Raw genomic sequence first — 25,190 nt, forward strand, 5'->3', positions numbered from 1 at the left:
TGGATAGAGTATACATTCCATACAAATACATGCAACGCTGCAATCGCAAAACGTATCGTACACTCCGAACGTGCAGATATTGGCACCTAATCTTCACTGCTCACTCGATCATCAACCAAGTGTGTATACACTACAAGATCCAATATCCATCGGGGGCTCGGATGTGTAAAGGTAATATATATACAATATTGATCGGGCAGCATTATGATATTGCGCATTCCTTGGTGCCAACGTTGTTCTCGGGGTCAAAGTAACTGCGCAATTACAAATTCAATTATTTCATACTGATGCTACCTCGTGACGGATCGGTCAGCTAATTAGTTTTCCCGTTGAGAGCGAAATAAAGCTCGTCTCGTGAAAATTTTAAATTTAATTTTAAAGTTTGCCCAACACACCCTTGAAATTGTATACGCAGTATATGTATATGTGTACGTGTAAAATGAGCGCAGGACGGGTTTCGGTGTGCGACGAGTTATATATTATATGTATTTTTTAATTCCCCGCGCCACTTTGGAAAAATGCAAATTACCGGGACCATATTTACATTACTTAATTGCCCTCCAGGAGTAGCTCTTCGGGAGGAATTTTTTAAAGCGCTCGCGTGTACGAAAAAAGGTAAAATGAAAAGACATGTATCTCGACCTGTACGAGTGAGGCTGTGCACGCGTATTGGAGCTGGTAAAGGGTTGGAAAAAAAAAAAAAAAAAAAAAAAAAATAGGAACGATTACGGCGTCGGAGATAGAGACGGAAAAAGAAAGAAAAAAAGGGGTAGGTAGGTAGGTAACGTCGCTGCAGAAGAGAGAGAGAGGGAGAGCAGGGCGGAGATAGCGGTGGATGAGAAATGGCAATTTTTTTCAATAAAGCAGCCGGGCCCCCGAGATACAGCCAGCCCGGACTAACGTGATTCCGATTGCGTCGTCCGGCAAATTGTCCTTCGAAAATAATTAATGGCCCGACCAACCGGACAGGCTGAATTATTTATCTCACTCTCCCTCGTATCCTTTGATTCTGTTTATTCATTTGTTCATCCCAACTCGCCCCGTTTGTACACACTATCCCTGCGGTTACATCATACACTTGGATTTTTCGGCGTTTTCGCGCATGACGGGAATGGAATGACAAACGTTTTTTTTATTTTATTTTATTTTTTGTCGCAAGTACGTGTTTTTATTTATATTCGTGATGTATATCCTGGTAAAACATGCGAAGCAATTTGGAACATTAGTGGCGAACGGGACAATCATAAAAACCAGGAGCACAGTAGAGATGTAGAGAGTAGAACCAAAGTCCGGGTGAAAATCCCAGCGGAGAGATCCGCTGCCAGATACCGGAGTCGCGGAGTACATGGGAGGGGGGAGGGTTATTGGGTGGACGGGGGGAGGGATCAAGGGACGTCGGGGTCGGGTCGCTCATTCCAGGCGAGTATGGCGTTCATGTCTTTGATGCCGCGTGTGCTCCAAGGCTCCAGTGGATCGACGGTCCCGGAGGAACCGCTAGCCAGCGACCCCTTGTTGCCGTCGCTCGCAGTCGTGGCGCTCCCGGCCGAGACGGACGGCTTTGCTTTGCCACTTGGAATCTCGCTCGTCTCCTTCGGCGACACCCTGCAAAGGATATGCCTCGACAATGCACCTATACTACACACAATTTCCCTCCCCCTTATACCCACGGTATTGAACCACCTTTATTTCCATTCGAAAAAATATATATTGAAACTTGGATCTACCAGCGTATATAACTTTGAGTGTAATCTTTTTATCTAGTAGTAACGGACACCCATTGGTCAGACGCGATCGTATTTTTACTTTTTTTTATCTTTGATAAATATGTATTAACTGCCCATAAATCAGTATCAACAGGATCGCAAGCACGAAATGTATGAATCAAAGTTTCAGCACGTGTAAAACCAATCGAATGATCCCCCCACGATCATGCAAAACAGGATGAAAAAAAAAAAAAGGATCCACTCCAAGAGATATTATCAACATGCGTGGGAGTATGATTTATCAGAAAGTGCAAACGGGCGCACAATACATCCAGTATCCGAATGAAAAGCAAAAATGAGAGAAACTGAAAGCTCCTTTCCGGCTAAATTTTTCACCGCTCGGCTATCAAGGGAGAGCCCATTTCCCACTCGGCTGGGAACCCACCTCTACATTTATACGATAGTACAAATAGTATACGACGAAAGGAAAGGAAAAAGGAACCACCCACCGATTCGTGGCCGTCCTTGGTCTCTTGTGGCGCTTTGTTCGCTTGCTCGTGCGCTTCCCCTGTCGTTGGCACTGCTCGCCCGTTGCGCCCGTACCAACCGCGACAGCAACTCCAGCCACTGGGCCGGCCAGCGTGACCGCCCGAGTTTCCGCCAGCCGTCCCACCACTGCTGGCGGACGAGCGAGGAACCGGCAGCCGGAAGTGTCGTCGAGCGAGGAGTCGAGCAACGACGACACCGGGGGGAGCAAGGTCCACTCCGACGCTACCGCGTCAACGGACTTCCGCTCACCTGCCAACCGGCTCGTCAACGACCTCATGCGCTGCAGCCTCAACTCCGTGTCCAGCTGGCCCTCGTCTGTGGGTTTTATCAACATTTTTTTCCTTTTTTTCGACCCTATAAGCGCGCAATACGGGGCGCTGGTGGGTGGGTGTTATTCTACGGGGGTATTTTGATCAACTGGGGTGCCACGGTGGAGAAGCGAAAGAAAGAAACGACTCACTTGGAAAAATGTCGCTGTCGCTGGACTCGGTGAAGTAATGGTCCTTCGGGGGCTTGGGCTTTGGGTCGTTGGGCAGGGGTGCGAGTCCGAGGCCACCGAGGGCGAGCTTCTCAAGGTAGGCGTGCTGGTCGCCTTCGGGCTTGGCTCGAGCCTTCTCCCCGGCGATCTGGGCCGAGCGCGCCAGGCGTTGGAGCGTCTCCTCGTCGCAGGCCCTCTCGATGGCGAGCATCAGGTCCAACAGTGGATCGTCGCTCCAGCTGGGCACGCCTGCGGCTGAAACTTTTTTCCATCCCAAGGAGCTCTGTACTGTCATTTATCTCGATCGCCTCCCGTCAGAGTTTCGCTCGCCCTGCCGATACGGCCGGTCCGGAGTTGCGAGTGATTAATTTTCACGGATACATACGTATACACACAAGTGGGTAAAGTAAGGGCCAATTTTTTTTTTGCAGGATTTGATCGGCAGCCCCGGAAAGTGGGGAGAAAGCGTTATCTCAGCGATGCAACGCTGAAGAGCATTATTTGCACTGAAAATACAGCAGCAGAGGGTTACCTCCTTTGAAAGAGCTCGGCGGTGGGATGATTATTTTTCGCGTAATTTACACGATAGGAAACCAGGGGTGGGGTGTAATAGGTATATACGCGTTTAATTATCCGCTCGCTCGTACAGCGAAAGGGTAGAATCATTGACCTCGTCCCTCGCCGCGAGTGTGTATATATATATGTATAGGGTTGCTTCATTCCGCCGCGAAATCTTTCATGCGGAGAGTCAGAAGTGGGGGAAGGGGATTTCCAGGGGGAAATTTTCCTCGACGGGAGGAATATAGAGGGCGAAGGAGGAGAAAAATGTCGCGTCGCGTCGACGCCAAACTTTTCGAGGGGTAATTCGGGCCATTTTTTACGAGCTCCAAACTTGGCGATTTGGAAAAGTTCCAGATACGCGCGCCCGTGTGTGTTTGGGGGTGAACGGGGCTGATTCGCGCGGCTTTTCCGTCTTTTATGTTTATAATTAGCGAATTCAATGCGACAATGGTTTTATTTCCTTTCGAGGCTGCAATATACTTGTATGTATATTGGCGCGATAAAGAAACGTGTTTGTCGAGGGGAAAACCTGCGGGGAAAGGCTGGTTGTAAATTTCACGAAAATATGAGGGAGACGCGGGGGTGGGAACTAGAAAAGTTTCGGCAAAGTATAAATTACGTAATAAAACGTAATTTACGATATCGTTACGGCTCGTGGGAAATTTATGGTGTTTTTTCGGTCATCGAAGCGCTTCTCGTTCCTCGATGGGTATACTTCAACGTTTCATGACGATTCAAAGCTCCGCATGAGTGAGAGGAAAAAAAAACCACTTGCTCCGGCTGTAATTAAATTACTAATTATTTTGAAAAACTCGAGAGTACACGCAGAGCGGAGACGAGCCTTGTGCCCACAAGGAAATTTCATAATTAACTCCGTCGCCGTTTTACATTTAAATTCGCTTCAACCGATTCACTCTCGCGCACGTAAATGATACAGTTTTACGGAACGAAAAGAAAAAAAATTCACGCACTCGACCCTCACCTGTTTTACTTTCTTCTTTGACAGCCACAGTCGACGTTGTAATGACTGGCGGCTCAGTTTTGGCAGTACCGTCGACTGGAGCTTGTGCGGGTTGGTCAACCTGCGGTGGCACCGCCAAAGTAGCATCGCCCACGATCGGGGCATCCGCGGCAAAGGTCATCACATCGAGGGCAGCGGTGAGAGCATCCCCGAAACCAACACCAGTGGACACAGCTTGATCCAGAAGTGGACTAGGAGCACGACAAAACAAAACATCAGTGTCTCATCAACCATTGTCACAAATAGATAAAAAATGTAAAAAAAAAAATAAAAAAAAAAAAAAAATTCATCGTACGTAAGTAACAAGTACCGCGATGACTATTCACCAGCAGTGAAACGGCACAGAGCACCCCTCCCCTTGCCCCAATATTCCGTCATTAGCCCTAACGAAGAAAAGCTCTTTCCCGGCCGATCCCGCGTTAATTTAAAACAGCTTTGCAGGAAGCGGCGCAAAAATTCCGCGGCGGAAACTTCCCGGCGCGCATTTTAATGAATTTCTCGCCCCGCCCTGGCATAATTAACTTCCCCCCTCCCCCTGCCCTCGGGCGCGCGAGGAGAAAAAAAAAACGGAGGGGAACTCACCTCGTCCTGACTGGCGTGGAAAAGGACGCTCGGCCCCACATGATCAGCCGCAGCTCTTCCCCGGTCAGGCCGCGCTTCTTCAGCGCCGCGTTCGTCACCTTGCCGACTCTCTATGCAAATCGAGAAACGAGTTACATGTTATTATGATGTTTTTTTTTGTTCTTCCCATTCCATTCCGTTTATTAAACATTCATGAGTTTGCAGTCGTGCGAGTGGTAAATTATTTATCCGTGCCGGATTAAGTGGAGTTGCATTTGTTTTTAATGAAACGAAAGTAAGGCTTGCCTTCCAGTTGGCGACGGCGCCCTTGCGCTGCCTGGCCCTCGTCTTGGACTTGCTCTTGATGACCATGACGCCGCGCTGCTCCGAGGCCGGATCGTTCGGGTCGTCCCCGGGGCCGAGTTTAATGCTGTATTCCTGCAAGTAGTGGTGGGCGTCCTTCTGCGACACCGCGCGCTCCAGCGACACCACGATCTTGGCCCACTGTACGAGCGATGGCAAAAGTGTGTAAGTATATATATACATATACACATATAAATACAGGTTTTATGTGGAGTACGAGTCACCTGTTTGACCCACTCCTTTTCGCTCTGCTCGATCACGTGGGCGTAGGTGTTGCCCATCATGGCTATCAGCATGTTGAGCAGCAGGATCGGCACGAGGACCAGAAATATGGCGAATACCGTCTTGCTGAGGTTCGGGTACGTGGTGAAGCTCAGGTCCGTGTACTACACGTGTATAAATATTTCACATGGTAGGAACAACAAATTGTAAAGAAAAAATGCCGATTTCCATGACATTGTACGTTAAATACACATAGAGAGCGCGTGTCGCAGCAATCGGAGCAAGTCATATATGTGTATCGACCAAGCGTGGGTTGTAAGCGTTATGGGCCACGTCAAAAGCTCCTCGCGCCCTCGCAATTTTACATTTTCAATATCGGCACACGCGTATACGGATCTGTCGATAAGTCGCTGAGGGGCATAAAACGTGCGCAATGCCCGGTGGCGCGTGCGTGTGCAATCATTTGAAAAAAAAAAAAAAAAAAAAAATACCGCAAAAGCATGTGCACAATATACGCGTACGATATACGACGGACCCAACATCAAGTCGCTCGGAAGAGAGTGCATATGTACAACGTCGAGTGTCGGGACTCTGAAAATTAGTGCGGCAGCGGCGGGGCAAACGCACATACTTATATAGGGTGTGCGCGAGCATCTAGAAAATCTAAAGCGATAGCCCAAATACGTCAGCCGCTCGTGGTCCTCTGTGTTTGCGAATTCACAAACGCCATGCGGTGGCTGTACTTGTATATATTTACGTATACCTATACGCGGGGTATCGGTCCGATGATTTTCTCATTTACCCCGTGTGTATACCCACCACAAACACCACCGCGTCCTCCCACGGGGTGGACTTTGGCTGATTTGTAGATCTATATACGTGCACGCGTGCGTGTGTGTTTTGCAGGATTGGACAAGTACTGATTAGATCGACTCTGTGCTTATATGGGTGATGCGCTCCCGATGATGTCAAAAAAAAAAAAAAAATGCATGTGTTTTTTTATTGGAAGGAAAAAAAAAAATCATTACCCAGCCACACGGGGAGGTGATCGAAGACTGGGGCGAGAATGAACAACGGGCGGATCGAGGACTCGCGAGCTGGAAGCGCCCGGAAGGAGGAGCAGCGAACAATAACACGAGGTGAAATACGCGTGGGCCATTGTGCGTTGCTCACCGGTAGCGCCGACAATAGGGTTGCCGGATCCTGCCGATTAAAAACCAGCTGCTCGCTCCGTTATTCTTGCCCCCCCCCCCCCCTCGGTGCATCCGCGCAATTAATAATGCCCCCTTTTTTTGTTTCTTCTTCTTTTACGGACGTGGTGTGATTTTTCCGAGCGATATCGAAAAAAAAAAAAAAACAAGAAAAAAGGAGCGAGAGCGTTTATTCGAAATTGTAAAATAGTTTAGCTTCGCGCGATATTGGATACACGTATATAGATTCCGTATCCATGCTGCTGGAGTTCACACGGAAAATTACCCTTCGAGCTTTTGTTCTCGACTTTTTTTTCCATGCAGCGCTACAGGGTGGCTGAAAATTGAATAGTAAGAGAGTTTTTATCACCGACGAAAGTAAACCCGTTTTTTTTTTTTTCATATATTTTCCCACCCTCCGTTCAAACTCTGTACATCTACTATGTCAAGTGCGTTGAATTACACCCGTGGAGGAAAGTTTGAAAATTTTACACCAGACGCGAGAGAAAAATTCTTCGGCTCGGGAAACGGCCTCGCGACACATTTTATTGGCCGAGCTTAGCCTAGGGGTGGTTATAAACGCGCTTCTGTCACGCGACTTTCTCCGGCGAAAGGTGTTTTTTTTTTCTCGCAGCTTTTTCGTAAATTCAGTGACGAAGGTTTACCCAGTATTTCGATTCGGACGGCACTTTCATTTGAAGGAATGTGCCACCAACCGAGGAGCATGAAGATATTATTCCTTTGTTCTGTTCACCCGGGGTCACCGAAATGTAAAAAAAAAAAAAAAAAAAAAAATTAAGGGGAGCTCAGAGAGCTGTATAGTGCAGTGCTATTGATTATTCGCAACGAGGATGTATGGGTGAACAAGCGGTGATTATTATTATTATTATTATTATTTGAAAAAGATACGGTGCAATGTAACAGTAAGCTCGGGGGGTTAGAACTCACGCTGTAATCGCCGAGGGTTATCTGAAAGAGCGCCATCCAGGTCGAGTAGTAGGAGTGATAGAGGGTCGACTTGACGCCGGGGAAGCCCCTGTAGAGGAAGAAAAAGGTCTGGGAGAAGCCGCATAGGACGATGCTGTAGATGATGCCGAAGGTGAGCATGTCCCCCGTTATCATGCTGTAGACCATCGTGACGAAAGGACCCGTCAACCGGATCGCCCTGCATCGGTACATGTACTCATCACCTTGTTTCATTCGTTACCACCTCCCCCATCCGCTCCTATATATTTATCGCTCTCACCATCGAATAGAGTCAAGTATATACGCATCGCCTTGTATACGCCTGCGACGCCCATTAACGGCACATACTCCCTTTGCGTCGCAGAATTTACGGGGACCCGTGTGTCTCCCCCGTGGGGTGAAATTAATCGCCAGGTCTCGGCTGCGAAATTACAGGGGCGCGCGATAACTCACGTATCGAAAATTGAAAAGCCGAAAAATAACGGTCCAAACTACCTGCACGTCCGAGCGATATTTCCGAGAGGCTGGGAGGGAAAAGAAAAACCAAAGAGCCGCAGTGGCGCGCAACTCGTACCTTTTTTTTTCCCCATACGGGGAAAATCATATCGGCCATCGGGCCAGCGGCTCCCTCGAGTACATAACTCACCGCGAGGGAGAGAAGAACAACGCTGGATTTCCTTCCCCACTGTTGCCGCGGAAACGTGAGGGTGAACGCGAAAACAAACGAAAAGGAAAAACACGCGCTTTTTTTTTACCGGTAATCGGCCGCGAAAAGGCCCCGCGGAGCGAAATAATCCAAAAACCGGAACAACAGATATTATATATACGTGTCAAGTGGACGCGAGGGTCGGGCTTTTTTTTCCCACCCCCTGCGCACCTTCGAATTATACATGCACACGATTTGGCGCCGCGCGGTACTTTGTAAAGGTCGAGGGGTTTATTTTCCCTCTCAAACAGAAGCTACTCTCTCTCTCTCCGTCTTCTTTCCAAGCTCGGCGGAAAGCACCGCAACGGCGAATAACGCGCGCAGGGGCAAGACCGCTCGATAACGAGCGCCCGCGCCTCCTCTACCCCCTCTGTGTGTGTGTGTGTACCAGAAGGTACGAGTAGGAGGAGGAGCGACTTTCCAGATCGTTATAAGGGGATTTATCGACTCGCCGGGGCCGCGCGACTCTTCTTTTTCGCCCGCCGGAAGATTAACTCCTTGGCCCCGCTGCGCGACCCCGGCCTCTTTTTTCCTATACGCTCACTCTATGCATTTCGGGTCCTTTTGGGCTCTCGTGGCTCTCGGTGGTTTGAATTTTCCGCTGCTCCTTGTACATTTTTGTCTCTTCGACTCCTGAATATATATAATATATAACTTCGCCACCGGTTTCGTGCCGATTAATCCGAGTCATGCTTGCACGCTTTTCGCGTAAAAATTATCTCATACGCATAAACTCAGCGTCGCGCGGTGATTTGCTGTTATATATATATACGCTTCCGCTGGAAAAGTCAGGCGCTGCACATTTTTTTAATGCACTCACATACGTGCATGTCTCGGTTTCGTAATATGTGTATGCATACCGACGTAGATTATAATTTATGGGGTAAACTATTTCGGGGGAAAAAAAATCCAGCGAAATGCTCTTCGGAACCATAAATCACTTTGTGAAGCTCCCCCGTTGTTGAGAGCAAAAAAACTGCTGAAAGCATTACCGAATTATTTTTTCCTTGGTCTCAATGGAAAAAAAAAAAAAAAAAAAAAAAAACAAACCCATGTGCAGCTTCAAATCGATACTCCCTGCGAAATGCTCCGAAAATACGGTTGCACAGAGAGCACCGGTAAAAATCTAACGACGTACGCGGATCTCAAGCGCCAACCCCTGGGGAAGCTTATATTCTTCCAAGAGACCAAAAATTGCCCCCGTCGCGCTCGCGTGTGTGTAAGTATGTCTCTTTTGAAGAGCCGTGCCGTGTACATCTTTTTTGCCCTTTGCTCGCGGGCGCGCGATACGCGTCTACTCGTCTTTGACCGCAAAAAAAAAAAAAAAAAAAAAAAAAAAAAAAAAAAAACCCGGGTGTACACGAGAAAGGGCAAAAACCCTCTTTTTTTCTGCGCTCGACAGCTATTAGAGAAAAGAAGAAGAAGAAGAAAAAAGGGAATCGGAGAAGACGCACGCGCACACAGCTGGAAAAAAAAAAGACGCGTGCACGAGAGTATAGCGGAGGAGCGTTAAAAGCACCGAGCGGGCGCGTATCATTGTGGCCTGAGGTGTATACACACATATACATGTATGGGGGAGCATCTGGCGTATCGGTAATCCCGTGGCTCATATTCGCGTCTCCCGCTAGTCGCGCGCAAATACACCACCAGGGGGACCCCGAAATCCCGGATATTTTCACGGGGAAGGGGGCATCAACGCTGCCATTTCTCCAAAGTGAACTCCAAACTGCGTCGGAAGGGCGGCGCTGTTTTATCGTGTTCTAAAGCACGAGCTCCATACACCCGAGACTAAACGGCGTTTATACTATACGGTAACTCGATCGGTCAGGACGGCTCACTTGGCTCTGCTTCACGTGGGTGTATAATTATATGCGGTTTAGATTCGCGAACTGCTACGAGTCCACGTTGGGGTATATGATGTACACGCGTTACTTTGGCAGTATGGCCTTGGTAAGGGTAAACTGTGAATGTTAATAAAACACCTCGCCGGGTGAAGTAACGTGTATGTATACCTACTACCTACCAACCCGTTTTTCGGATTAACCCGAGACTCCTGAGGCGAAAACGAGTTTTATTAGGTAGACCCGCGTCGGAAGGTAACGAGTGCACGTAGCTCCGTACCTACATCCGAAATTACACGTCAAGGCTTGACAGCGAGGCAAACCGGGAGGGAGTCGTGCTTTATGAATGGTCCGGTAATTTCTGACGACGTGCAGCGGCGCGCGACCACCACGAGGACGGCTCTGACACACCGTGTCTCTGCGGCCGTGCACGTATACGGGGGCTATACTTTACGCTCTTGTACCCGCGTATACATACTTTACAGGTCTCGGAGTGAAATTTACATAAATCACGGGGCGGTGGGCTCGACCTTTTTCCAGAGGTTGACAAACTTTCTTCCCGCTCGAGTGGACAGTGAAAGTGAAAAAAAAAAAAAAAAAAAAGGCGAGAATCGCTCGATCATCGCGCTTGTTTAAGGTCTAGCCGAGATAATTAACAACCCGCGTGTACAAACTCGGGCGGACGCGGCTCAAATCCCCGTAGCCCCTTTTTTCCCCTCTCCACCCTCCCGCTCTTTAAGTGCCGCGGCATCTGCGTTTTTTCATACTCCTCCGCAGGATGTCAGAATATATATACGTGTCGCATAGACAAGTGGACGAGATGGACGATGATAAAAAAAAAGGGACAAACACGCGTCAGACACGCGATTTTCGCTGCTATTTGTCTCTTTTTTTTTGTTTTGCACGAGCCCGAGGAACGAAGGGGGGTGTTGTGTACCAAGTTTCGGACGCGTGTGAGGTAAAGTGTACCCGAGCGAAGGGTGTGTGTTTTTCAGACAAACTCGTCGGGGTAATGTCTCTTTAATGGCCGGTTGGAAGAAGGGCAGAGCCGCGTGTATCGGCAGCCTCGAGAGCAAAAAAGGCTTGCCAAGCTCTCTCGGGCTACTTCTGCTCAATTTATGATTACGGTGCACGGAATTTCGAGGGAGAGTCAAAATTTTCGGCGGAATTTCGACGTTAATAATATCCAACGGCAACTCCTACGGACTAATGTATATATGCATCGTCGGACAAATATATAGGGCGGAGGGCGTCAATTTTGTGCTTCGAATGGATGATAATCAATAAACCATCGGCAAAACGATTTTGTGTCGGCGTGGCGCGAAATTTCGTTGCTCGGACAAAAAAAAACAACCATTAAAATGTAACACGTCGAGCGCCCACATTCCACGTCATTCGTGCGCAATGTGCGTAGATATGATATGGCGCGTTCGCGTCAAAAACACCGAGGGTTGGTTTTATCGAAAATTCGCTTGGTTTATTTTTCACATCCGCACGTTACACCAACGTACAGACACGCGAGAGCAAAAACGTCGACTCTGCAGTTAACGGTGTAAATGGAAAAGGTAGAAAACGTATTTGTTATACGCTGTACGGATGGAGTAAAATTCAATACTTTGCAAACGATGGGTCGGCATCGTTTTCCCTCGTTAATAAGACTCGCCCACGCGTGAGGCTCCGAGATTTTTCTTTGGCTCTGTTTTTTCATACACCTTTGACTCTTTTCGATGGTGCGCACAACCGGGTGTCGAGAGGGTTTCAATAAGTATTTGACTACACTCACCCGGCAAAGAACATGAGGAGAAACCAGGAGCCCGGCACCGCAACGATGAGTATGGCGTCCTCGATGTGCCGCTCCCCGGACAGTCTGTACGGGATGCAGGCCAGTATAAGGATGTTGCTCATCAGAAAGATGAATTTGGCCGGCTCGTGGCTCTGGGAACATTTAACGGTCCATTAGTATCCGTAAAAACAGAGTGGGTGAGAATCGTGACGCGCGTCTGACCATACTCGGGCTGTTCTACTGATTGTGGCGTGAATTGTAAATACTTGTACTTGCGAAAAAAAAAAAAAAAAAAAAAAAAAGCAGCTAAGGACACGTGTACCAGTTGTTTGAGGAACGAGACGAAGCCAATGTTGACGATCTCGCCGCCGAGTTGGATGAGAATGTAGCCCAGGACGCCGAGGACAGTGATGCACTCGGCGGCGGCGCGGGCGGCCTCGCTTACCTCCTCGGGCCACCTCATGAGGGGGACGTCGGACTCGGTCGGGCGCAGGTACACCGCCACGGACAGCGACATCAGATGGAACACGAGGATGACTAGCCGCTTCATGAACTGTAGCTTTCGTCGAGACGGCCAAGGGGTGGAGGGAGCACGGAAATGCGATACGTATCGTCAAAACTCTACTATGGGACTGTCAGTTTATTGGGTATATACATATCGAGGACGTATAAGCGGGGCTTTTGTCCCAGATGATGACTGTATCGAGTTTCATTCGGATACTTTTTTTTTTTTTTTTTTGTCTCATCTGAGACTTTTTATAAATAGAAAAAAAAGACGAGATGTTTCAGAGAGGCTGATGAGACAGGCCGGAGAACAATAGCCAGAACCGCTCGGGATGAGGAGGGACGACAATGCACCACGCGCGAGTGATGGGTATAGGAAATAAAGAAAGAAACACCGCGCATACACAAGATGGGTGTTCTTTGTAGGGGGGGGGGGGGAGAATAAAAAAAAAAAAAGAGGCTTACCCGAGCGAAGGTCTTCCATTTTTCCTCGAGCAATCGCTGAATGATGCCGCCGTCCAGCATATCCAAGTGCTCCTCCTTTGTCCCGTTGAGAATGATAAACAGGGCCGAGTTCCAATCTGAAAAAGTTGCAAGAGCTGGGGGGACGGATATCCATTTGTCGGATGAAGTGCGGCTGCTGTTACGGTTGTTGCCCCCCTCCCCCCCGGCTAGTTATTATCTCCCCTTCCCGAGGACTCGCCCCCCCCCCACGTAACTCCTCGACTATGTGCAAGCGGGATGAGGAATCTCCCTCTCTCTCGAGTCGTTTAGTGCACCTCCGTAATAGCAGCAGCCCTTTTACAGGACGGCGCTGAGCTGGTTGGGGAAAAGTTGTCGAAGCGCCACTCCGACCGGCCTCTTCCGCTTCCTCGACTTTAATGGACGTTTAAGCGATTCTTACTCGCTGTAATCAACAACGCGATCCATTCTCTCCTCCGCTTCTTTTTTTTTTTTTTTTTTTTTTTTTCAACTGTATACATGTAGAGGGACCTCGCGAAAGCTTTGCAACGCAAATCGGCACATTTTTTCTTCCGTTCACTGGTTGCTTTTCATACGGATGATTTTGGGGATTAAAATCGAGATGATAAATTAAATGTACCAACAACCAATACAGCATCGAAGCTCAAACGTCGATTTGTCTCGGGCCAACTTCCACGGCGCACGGAGATTTACGTCAAGCCGCACGATTAGAGTCGCGTACGTGCACGCGCCGTAGAGATCAGAGCTCCCGTTTATCCCTAATCGTTTCGGAAGGGTGGGAGCTTCTCCCTCGGCTACACGAAAACTTTTGCACCAACGTGTGTACGATCTTCCGTATTATACGTGTGTATACCAGTGACACGGGAGTACGAGACGCGAGAGCGGAGGACTGAATCTCTCGCGCGGATTAATTAGTCGCGCCGACAACTTTATTGGGCGTTATAACGAAAGGTGAGCGGAGATCGTGTCCGCCTCTGTAAAGTTATATACGTCACGTACGAGTGTGTGGGTGTATAGAATAGCCCTGGCGAGGCCGGTGTTTAGATTTTCTTTTCGAGAGTACGAGGTGACGGACGACAGCTCGTTAGCGAAAAGATTTACGTGCACTTTTAATTAACAACTTTGCAGGGGTGTGCTCTGGTGTAATGAATTTTCGTTTGCTGTTTAATAAACGTACACTCCTCTGCTTGGCTGTTTTTTTTTCTTTTTTTTTTTCATTCTTCGCAATCATCGATGTTTAATCGTTGGCTTTGTCAAAGTGAACATCCAATTTCCGCGATAAAAGTACACAAGTTAATTACACATGGATGAATCACGGGTCAAAGGGGCCAACAATCCATGCAAACCAACGAAATTAAAAAGCTCTCCGCAGCACGTGTACCGAGAGTGGGAGGAACAAAAAAAGCGCACCAATCGAAATAGTTTGGGCTCGGAGAGGCATCGGTGCTGGTGGACGATCACGCGTACAGCGCGGAGAAAGTGATGGGCTCTTGAATAAGAAAATTGAAAAGAGAGCAAAAGCGCATTTCAATACCGCGACATCCCCGCAAATAACCGACACGTTTTTACATCCACGTCTATAGGGGGGGAGGAAAAAAAAAAAAAAGATAACGACTGCGCCGGGGCCGAAGCTGCAGAGAATTGATTTTCCAGCTCTCTCGAGGGCGCTCAAACAATCAGTCTTAATTAAAATCGAGCTGTGCCGCGAAATGAAGCGAAAACTTTACCCGAAGCTCCCCCCCCCCGTCATAGATTTCATCTTCCCAACCGTATCCTCTCGATATCCCTTGTATGCCGCTGGTGATTTTCTACTTTTCTCGATTTTCGTGTCACTCGTTTGCTCTTTTTTTCCATCTTTGCCGCATTTTTACATCTGCACTTTCTTTTTTCCTTCCACCGGGTACCCGTCCCAGGTGCTCGGGCTCACAAAGATTATCATTTCGCGACGAACTTTTCCACCCGATCCGGCGAGACGGTAAATTCAAACGCGTCCCAAACCGTGTGCCGATTGTATCTGGCCATACATCACTGGAAATAAAAGTCCATTCGACGCGCAGACAGTCCGACGCTTTGACCTGTATAGCGATGTCTTTGACGTGTGTCCTCAAAAAACGCCGAGTCACCATCGTTCACCTTCCATTTGATTGACAATTGTTTGCTCCACAAATATTACCCCCCCAACTGTTCAAAGATCCAATCGCGGTGTATTCCTCGAAATCGCAAGATCATAAAAATATCTTGTCACAAGTATACATATATATATATATATAACGTACGAATGATTCGTTTAAAATAATTGCACAAATGCGGCAAATATAAGCAAGCGACTATGTGAATTATCTCAATCTGAGTCGCCAAGATTCCTCCTCGCCCGTATCTACCATGTATACAGCTAATTGCCAAAGTTGCCCCGCGGCAGCAGTCTTTTCGTCGTCGATCCCTCGGCAGCAGCTTTAAAACCATCAGCCCCCCTCCCCCGATGTACTTTCACCCAACCCCCTTCGCTCCGTATACAGCTGCGACAAACTTGCCCGCGCGCTCCCATCCGTCTTATTCAATCTCCCGGCCTCTGTGTGCAGTGTACCCCGTTCTCTCGGCTTTGGGTCCTTTCTTTCCGCCAAAGTGACACGCGCAATGAGACGAGACGCCCCTGTGTATATATGTATAATTATATATACGACCCGACTCTCCTACACAAGGATAATGGATTTCGGGAACTTAACCCCCTACCCCCCCCCACTCGCCTGCTCTTTGCGTGTACATATATATAACAACAGTGGCAGTGCAAGCCTGATGAGGCTAATTCCGAAACTTCGTTAAACGCCCCGTAATTACGAGCGTCGTTTTGCTCTCTCCGCTACTCCCAACCCTCTCCCCCCCCACCCTCTTTCACGTTCTTACTTGTACATGTCCACACTTACCGATCCGGCCTTATTGTCCTCCATCCCCGTAGTATTATAGACCTTCCGTGACAGTGCGCTAAGCTGTCCGGACAATGGGGAGATCATATATGCGTCTACAGTTCGGTGCTCAACCCCCGTGAGTGTGCATTGGTGCGAACGATAACTACATATAATGTCGTTTACGCAAATGATTATGAAGTTTGGCTGTTTAGCAGTTCAAAATTCTTTTTTTTTTTTTTCTAATCAAATTTACGTGCAACGCACGCGAACATGACAACGCGACGAGCAAGCCGACGTTTCATGGTATAAGTATAAAAATTTAATGCGAAAACTTTGACGAGAAAACAAGATAAGCCGCCAAAGTATCAGCTTTCCCTTTATACATTCGGCATTAGGATTATATATGCACACCCGTGCTATAGCTGCATCACGTATACAAGGGGTGGTAAAGTTTTTTTTTTTTTTATCGTATTAAACAGGCAACATACACGAGTGTATAAAACAACAAACAAAAAAACACAAGCCGAGAGAAAAAAAGGAACAAGAAGAAGAGGAGGGAAGAAAAGGCTCGAGGCTACGTTGGGAATCGAACGAGCGGACTCATTAATTGCACAAATCGGGGGAAAATTATTGCAGCGGCCCGATGCAAATGCAGAGTAGGTCGGCCGATCGATGCCGCGTATACCTACTTCCACCGCGACGTGGAACTGCGCGCGAATGAGGCAGCAGAGAGAGAGAAAAGAAAAGTTTCCAAGCCAGTGCGCGCCTCCTTTTTTAATCCCCCCCCCTCACCTCCCCCCGTTCCCTTGTTCGGCTCGTAACGACGTGCACCAGAATTCCCAAAAGTTATCACGCAAGAGCGCGTACAGCATATACACGTACTTATATATATATACACACATGTGTGTGTGTATGTGCGCCATCAGTAGTTACTGCACACGTCGAGTCGGACTATGCATGGGGAAGGGACAGAGGGAATCCAATAAGACGGAGCCACGGTGCGTCCACTCTACACGCAATTAACAGCATTAGGAGTTGGTACGTGTATATATATACACCCAGAGTGCAAATGCCGGGTCGCGTGTAATCAAACGACAGCTGCAAACAGAGAGGGGAGGGAAGGGGGGGTGGTGGTGTATATATGTATGCGTGGGAGTCGACGTACTGGTCCTTCCATCTGGGAGCAGAGTGTCGAGGGCGTTGAGCGGATACGCGGAGCAGGTGATGTTGCTGTAGCGCCAGAACTCGCGTGCCGACAGCTCCAGCATCTCGCGGAACACCTCGGCTCGGCCCAACTGGCAGGCGAGGGTGAGCGGCGTCAGTCCTGCCGCGTTGGCTATGCCGTTGCGCGCCGGTAGCTTCGGGTGGCGCAACGCGTACCCAAACATGTCCTGCAATCACGTGTCATCCTTGTTACATTTTTATATATACCTTATGCCACCCATGCGTGCCATATTTTTGTTGGTGCAAAGGTTTTATTTATTTATGTTTTTTATTATTTTTTATTATTTTTATCGTACGGATATTGGGGTGAGCTTTTGCTTCGGTGATGTAAAAAAAAGAAAAACAATTTTTCGAGTGTGAGGATTATTGATTTTCCTAAACATCGTAAACTATTTACACGGATTGCTGCCCTTTTAGAGCGAACATCGATTTGAAAATGTATTCTCCGCACTGTAAATTATTGAAATGCAAGCCAACAGACTTGTAAGTACATCAGGTAAATAATACAGGCTCCACTGGTATATACGAAACTTGAGAAACTACCACCACTATTGTTACTCACATATTTATGTATATATATATGTATATGTATATGCCCATGCATAATGCACGTACAACGCTTTAACATCATCCTATAAACTCGTCCCTCTCGCGTCTCATGTGGGGTAGTATAATATATAGTTACGTATGTGTACACTAGTTTTATGCATAATGATACAAGGGTTTATCGAGAATCACTTAGTCGTCGTGAAAAATATTCCGTAATTGCAGTCTCGCCGGCGGCTTACCAGCCGGGACAAGTAGTTTTCTTCCGATCGATGAATAACAACGAGGCTACGAGAAGCTCAGACACCCACCCACACACACATACAAAACATAAGCAAGAAGAGGAGGAAAAAAAAAAAAAAAAAAAAGTGAAGGAAAAATCTCTCAAGGAGAAGCCGTTGCGAGGGCCTCGGGTGATGGTATACCCGCGGAGAGAAGGGCTAATGCAGCACCCGAGCATCATCCATATTCCTCGCGAGCTCTACTCCACCATCCTCCTCTTCGTCTTCTTAGAATACCATTTTCATGAGATGCATCCAACCGAGCGAACACGCGAAAACTTCCTCTCCGCTGGCTCTCAAAGCGCGTTATTTTTATTTACGCGTCGATGATCAAGTTGCTACCTACGTTTTACTTGCACTTACGATACGCAGGTACACGGGGTGTGTGTGTGTGCTCACGTGGACTTGTTAATTGTGTACCGAGGGATCGTCTACACCTTTGACGGGTCCACCGGAGGACGAATCAGAAGGGAACAACGTACCTTTCACCAAATCAAGAGAGCCAAGAAAGAACACGAAAAACGCGTCTGACAGAGGACCGCGTATTTTATTTCCCCGGAATAACACGAATCACAAGATACACAGAAATGGTGAGCAGGACTTGATGTTAGAAACGAGCTCCTTTAGTTTGAGGTTCAACCTCGACAACGAAAAGTTATATCTTAGCGAAGGGGAACCGAAAGGGGGGGAAAAAAATTCCAAATACTTCGTACGGCAGACCCAGAAAAATCCAAATTTTCTTTCTTAACCCACAAATGATTGTAAGTCTCAAATTTCTTGTTACCCCTAAAGTGACAGCTAAAACGAAATTCTTTGTATGTATATTATCTGTCATAGATACTGAACCATACAAGCACAGTTTATTTGAAAGTAATACAAGTACCTATGTAATCTCGCGAGCAAGCGCGGCTACCTCCACACGTATGTGTATACATGTATACATAAGAATAAGGGCCAACGATCCGCGTATCTCCCAGCTGACGAGGTACACCAGCTCGACACGAGTGCCTCGTGTTTAAGTGCGTCGTGACGTGTTTGCTGGCACACATCGAACCCTCGAGCCGACGATGATGCCGCGGCGAAACTTTTCCACTCGCGTCGTCCCATTTTAGCCGAAAGAGCGCTACATATAGTTGCACACGGATAAGCAGGCGGAGGGGGATAACCGGGATAGTGCACGCGGTCGGAACGAGCACTCGTATCTCATCGCGCTCCATCTTTCCTCGATATAGATTTCTTTTTTTCCTTAATTAAGAACAAAAGAAAAAACAAAAAAAAGGCCACGCGCACCAGCTTGTCCCCGACGACGACCATGTGGAGGATCATGTTGCCGAAGGTGTCCTGCTCGTCGGGGTGGGCCCCAGAGTCGAGCAGCAGGTTGTACACGGACTCGTTGGCGCAGCAGGCGGCCCAAGCCAGGGGGTACTCCCCGAGGTAGGCCAGGCCCTCGTAGTCCGTGTTCTTGGCCGGTCTGGCGCGCTGCTGGTCCTTGGGCAGGAAGAAACTGCCTGTCGCCCTCTGGGACACCACGGCCCCGGCCTCGACCAAGTCCTGGACGAGCTCGTTGTTCGCGTAGGCGATGGCCAGGTGGAGGGCGCTCGCACCATGGTACTCCTCGCCCTCGACGATGTCGATCGCCAGTCGGGGGAAGCACTTGAGCAGGGTCCGGGCTATCCTAGTGTGGCTCCGCGTGTCACAGATTATCAGCACGTGGAGGAGACTCTCGCCCAAGGAGCCCCGGTACTTCATCTGCCAGCAGGCCTCGTGGTCCTTCCAGGAGGCGAGGGGGTCGTGCCGCGAGAGCGACGCCTCGATGGGCACGATGACCTGGTCGAGGTCGCGGAACTTCCAGCGCAGGTACTCGGCCCGATTGATCGTCTGGCCCTTGCCGTTGGCGTACATCAGTGGGCCAAATGTCTCGCGGATCAGGCGCTCGACCTCCTGTTGGCCACCCGGCTGGCCGTTGTACGTCTCGATGAGCTTGCCCCCCTTCTTGTAGTTCGCGAACTGGTAGAGCAGGCACTGGTCCTTGTCGCTCGCCTGGCTGATCACCCGGTCGAGGATCGAGCCAGCCTTCAATTGGCTGTCTCGACCTTGACAGGAGGCGCACAGTCCGCCCATTCAGGCCGCATCGTCGACCCTCGCCGCTAACTTTCTTCCCCTTTGCTTTCGGATGACCATCCGACGTTCCCAAACGATCGCGCTTATCGTCTTCGTCGCCCTTCTCCTCCCACTCCTCCTCCTCCTCCTCCTAAGGCCGTAACTGCTAATTGTTCCGTACCCCGTCATAATCGGCCAGTCACGCGCGCGACCGTCGCTTGCACGCGCGAAACGTCACATTTTTCAAACTCGCGCTCAAAACTTTTTGGAATTAATATCAACAACGCCCACACGAGTGGTACTCGTTTTCTTTTCACAAGGGCATCGTCAACGCTATATATAGCAGTCGCATCTGCATTCGCGCGACGCGCATGCGCTTTTCAGCTCCTCTTTGGGGCTAAGCCTACACTTTTCCTATATAGGTATATACAACCCGATGGAGCTTTTGGGGCGACACCCGTTGACCAACGGTCAGTTGAGCCGATCGAGTTTAGCTTTGCGTAAAGTCCCGTCGACAAAACAGAGCTGCGCCAAGTACGTACGGTAGGCGGACTACGGTAGGCACTACGGAGCTCACGGACTCGATCCTCGGGGTTGTCAGGGGGCGAGTATTAGAGGGGCAAGCTCTCTATAGCAACCGGCAACAACGTAAACGTACGTATATATATGCGCGAATTCTAGGATGGCCGTTGGATAGAATAAATCCCCCGAGCCGCTTGCACACGCTCGCCCGACAAATGCACCGACGCAGACACGTGGAAATCCAACTTTCGACGGAGCGTGCCACTCGCGAATCGGGCGCTTCGTGTCTATAATGTACGTGACAAGATTCCACATTGTACCCTCCGCGAGCTCTGTGATAAAGGAGAAAGTTCGTGCGGCGATACGCTGAATGGCTGCGCGGGGTCTTTTATTTTTTTTGCCCCCCCTTTTTTACCCAAGTAAGTGAAGTCGGTGAAAGCCATCCACGGGGAGAGGTCGCATGATCGGCAGCCACCTACACCCGCGGTGCCCCACTTTGCGAGCCGAGAGCTTTGACCTTAGCACAGTTTGTGGGTGCCGAGGGTGGATGTAGTCCGATACACCCCCGCGATTGCCCTCGATTTCCTTTGCTTTGTTTTTGCTATCGGCTCTCATGTGTAGCTTATGGGTGTACCCATCGAGTGTTGCAGGTGACGATTGGCCCGTACGTACATAGTCGCGTGATTGATGGACGTGTTTTTGGAGCTCGGGTTCCCCTTTTTTTTTTATGCTTCACTCGACCGGAGGTATCAATCCGAGACTGGCGTGAATTTTTTTTTTTTTTTTTTTTTCACCCCATCGGAAATGAAACGTTTGATCGCTCGGAATGGCAGGTTTTTCCCGGGAAGATGAGTCGACGAGCTCTGATTTATGTGCCTTGGGGAGTTTTATGGGGATCAATGTTCCATTGGCACTCGTTAGCCTCTTGTTTTCTTGACAACAGATGCAGGGCGTTACGATTTCGTTTCCGTTCGACTGGAGGTGAAATGAAAAAAAAAAAAAAAAACAGAGGATCGGTTTCGTGTGTCCACTTGTCACCCTCCGTTACAGGTCAACATTTTTTTTTTTCAGCAATACAGCGAATACCCGTGAAAGCCCTTGTTTTTGCATACCCATTGTGACTGTTGTACAGTGAAATAAAATCCAGACGCGAAACGTACCGGTTTTTGCGTCTCACCGGAGATCAAAAAGCGCAATTTGCCGATCAACAAAATCGGCGGACAGGGACACGATTTCGTTTCCAGAAATGCCATTGAAATCGATCGCAAAGTAGAACAGCAGCTACACGCCGGGTGGGGGAGTGGCTTTAAATGAAACTCAATTTGCCCGGGGGGAGGGGGATGGCAGCTTTTATTCTATTTTTCTCTCGGTTTCTTTTTTTTTCGGACCATCCGGAGTGCGCCTGTAAACGCTGGTCGATTAAACCGTTGACGAGTGCCGTACGTTTAATGGACATTCGACCGAGGATAAAGTGACTTCTGATGTTGAAAATTTTCCAACAGACGAGAAATCACTTGCAATTTCCAGTCGTCCTCGTAACGTTTATTTGTGCAGTTTACAAAGTTACCCGATCAACAATTTTCCAATTTAATACACCGATTTCAAGTAAAAGCGACACTTTTCGCATTGCCACTGCGTCCCGACAGCTGTCGAACGAGACAAAAAGCGCTTCCAACTCATCGTCTGCACTTTACGGAACACGCTAAAATTTCCATCCGCCTAACGCAATGAAGAAAGACTCCCTGGGCCCAAATTGTTGTCAGCGAAGCGCCTTCCGCTATCGAGCACGATAACTTTGTTAAATCATCGCAAAATTGACGCCAGCAGCCAAAGTCAATTTGGAAATTTCCCCCGTGACTCTTTAACCGCTGCTCCGTGTATGTATGTAGGGACTATATGAGTATACAACGGCAGTTTATTGTCCTCGAATGTCGTCGTCGCAAGGAGCAGGTGGAAAATTGACGAGCAAGGAGTGGACGCGCCGTGCAGAGTCGATCACGCGTGCTCGGCATGAATCATTCGCAAATAGCTCCGTGCGCGAATTATTCATGAGGCGATAATGAGAAGTCGATATCGGCGAGCTTGCGCTCTGATTTCGCCATTCGGGGCTCCGCGTTTTTCTTTTCTCTCTCCAAGTATACTTAATTGTGTGGTACTAGCTCTGGCTTCGTGGACGTGACCTTTGGATTTAAGAAAGAAAGAAAATTTTGCGACGCTGTACTGTTATTGAGCTATTGTCAAACTCAATTGGCACTTATTGGAAGAAATATCATTGTGGGAGAGTGACAAATTGTTTCGATATCCATGGATTAAAAATATGGATGCGAATCAAATGACGAGAGCGGAAAATGTTATTTTTGTAAACGCTGATTACGAGAACTCTCTATATAAAGCAATAAATTGGCTTTTGTTGTAACATGATTACCGAAACCATTGCACGGCAATTTTACTTTCAATTAAAACTTTGTTTAGCAAGCTGTAATTTGTATAGTACTTACAATCTAGTGCAAAAAGGAGGTGTTGATAATGTACGACTTCCTCCAATGAAAAATTCAAACTCATCGACTATGTACCTATACGTGATGTTTCCTCTGTGAGGGATCAACAAAATGTTACCAATACGCGTAATATAGAGATAACTAGCCTCCATCGAGCCCCTCGATTCGAGCTGCTCGGCTATATATGTATATGCCTAAACAACGAGCCCAACCCTCGTTTATAGCCTTTATTTTCCCACACGCAACCTCGAGCTTGGCTCATCGTATCTCAGCAAACAATCAATAAAATCACAAACTCCGCAGCTGCTTCAACTATCGTATGTCCCATCAGTCATCGATCTCACGTATATATACATGTATATACTTACGAAAGAGCTTCGCTATACCATTTTCGTGATTATCACGCCGAGGGTGAAAAAAGGATACTTATGCCTCTCGTATACGCAACGCCCACGCGCGAGTATCAAAAAATATTTGTTCGAGCTTTCGACCCCCGCTTGGTGGAGGGTGAAAAACGCGCGTAGCCTTTCTTCCGGAGAAATCGGTTTTTTTTCCTGGAACATTTCACTCTGATTGTGGTACAGCTCACGATAAATTCGTTAATCGTTCACAAAAACATCGTGCGATGCACAAACAACTCGCGGATCGTTTGATATCATTGCAATGGACTATAAATGATTTATTTACATTTTTCGAGTTTAAACGTTAGATATTTTTTGATTTCGTGCCCACGACGTTTGCCAATCAAACACTGTGAAACGCAAAAGGGACACTTTTTGTTTTCAATTTTCGTGACACTTTGCGCTTGGCAACCCTTCACTTTTCCCCCGCGATCCCGAAAAAAAAGCAAAAAATAATTGTACCCAACAACAAACACGTAACTTTACCCGACGGATCCAAACATTTTAATTGAAGAAAAATTGAAAATGAATTTTAAAAATCAAACCCATTGAATAAACATGACAGGGCACGAAAAGTAAAAAAAAAAAAAGAAAAAAATCGGGGGCAAAGTCGCGTGCCTCCTGTTCGACAGCCAATTAAATTCATCCGAGCCATCGTCGCGGAAACGGTTCATCGATCGCACCCCCATACATATAAATCTGGCGGGCGAATCGAATACGAACCGACTCTCCGTACTATCAAGCACTGCACTTTGTCCAGCCATCGGTTGTGCTCATACGAGCGTAATAACATTAGACGTCAGCTCTCACGAGCTTCCTCTCCGTCACTCTGGCGCAGGGAAATTCAAGTGTCGCGGTGATATCGATAGGCCAATATATCGTATATACTCTCAAAGACCATTCACGTGCATAAGACGCTGGTGTACACGGGCTTTGAAAGTACGGCGTATATAGGTCCTCCCGTGAGAGGCTGCACGTGCACGGAAGGAAGTTAATTGCCGGGGAGACTCTCGCATGTAGATGGGAGGAAGCTCTTCGGAGAGGTGGCGTGCATACGTTATTAAACTCTCCCGCGCCCCCAAAAGTAAATTTGCCGACAGGTATCGAATTAACGGCCTTTTAGTCTGCGCATATATATATATACTTTTTGTCCCATTGTTTGTTCAATGTATATGTATACCAACGAAAAATGTTGCGAAGCTAACGCTTTCTCTTACCAAAGAGGTCTGATTTGCATCGAATGAAAAAGCAAACCACTGATTTGCATAAGTATTTTATTTTCTGTCGTCGGCTGAGCGTTAACTCCAGCGATGATTTGTTTATACGTAAGTGGATCGATAACACGCGACCGCATAAATCAGAATGGTATCACTTTTTTTTTTTTTTTTTTTTTCCCCGACTCTTAGGAATGCCTGCGAGAAATGGCCCTTGAAAGATTGGATGATGCTAAAATTCGATGACGCAAGTGGAATTTCTCCAGAAAAAGGGACGAAAGACGTATGTGCTGGTGAAGGATATTTTTTAGCCGGCCAATGGGAATAAAAAATCATCCGTCTGAGTGGATGGGGTATAGAAAAAGCTTTTTTTTTTTTTTTTTTTACTCTCGTAAAAATTGAAAAAAAATGGTTCCCTCAATTCTGTAAAAGCTCCAACATATAAATAAAGAAATAATTCGTTACCTCGTAAAAATCGATTTTTCAATAAGCCACGTGGCTTTCGAAGCTTTTAATATTTCATGACGTTTGCTTAATAACTTCTCACATCGGACAACTTGGGCAACTTAA

General features: G+C 47.8%; 1 protein-coding gene across 1 annotated transcript; it reads right to left on the reverse strand.

The window, feature by feature from the left end:
* Positions 1-1,238: 1,238 nt before the first annotated feature.
* On the reverse strand, positions 1,239-20,006 carry iav (transient receptor potential cation channel subfamily V iav). Its single transcript, XM_089588707.1, has 13 exons — positions 19,176-20,006; positions 17,000-17,225; positions 12,914-13,029; positions 12,267-12,503; positions 11,945-12,096; positions 7,597-7,813; positions 5,461-5,622; positions 5,180-5,377; positions 4,895-5,004; positions 4,274-4,503; positions 2,713-2,991; positions 2,213-2,567; positions 1,239-1,602 (listed from the first exon to the last, which is right to left on the reverse strand). The coding sequence occupies exons 1-13, from the start codon at positions 20,004-20,006 to the stop codon at positions 1,386-1,388; spliced, it is 3,330 nt and encodes a 1,109-aa protein (XP_089444833.1). The 3' UTR covers positions 1,239-1,385.
* Between the last annotated feature and the right edge of the window lie 5,184 nt (positions 20,007-25,190).

This window comes from Copidosoma floridanum, unplaced genomic scaffold, assembly GCF_036245765.1.
Source record: "Copidosoma floridanum isolate Cflo_tuat_1 unplaced genomic scaffold, Cflo_Japanese_pri ptg000001l, whole genome shotgun sequence".
NCBI lineage: Eukaryota > Metazoa > Arthropoda > Insecta > Hymenoptera > Encyrtidae > Copidosoma > Copidosoma floridanum.

Coding starts and splice junctions, on each gene's coding strand:
- iav (XM_089588707.1), bottom strand. CDS start 20,006: ATGGGCGGACTGTGCGCCTCCTGTCAAGGTCGAGACAGCCAATTGAAG. Junction 12,504..12,913: donor AATGGAAGACCTTCGCTCGG/GTAAGCCTCTTT, acceptor TCTCGACGAAAG/CTACAGTTCATGAAGCGGCT. Junction 12,097..12,266: donor TCTCGTTCCTCAAACAACTG/GTACACGTGTCC, acceptor AAATGTTCCCAG/AGCCACGAGCCGGCCAAATT.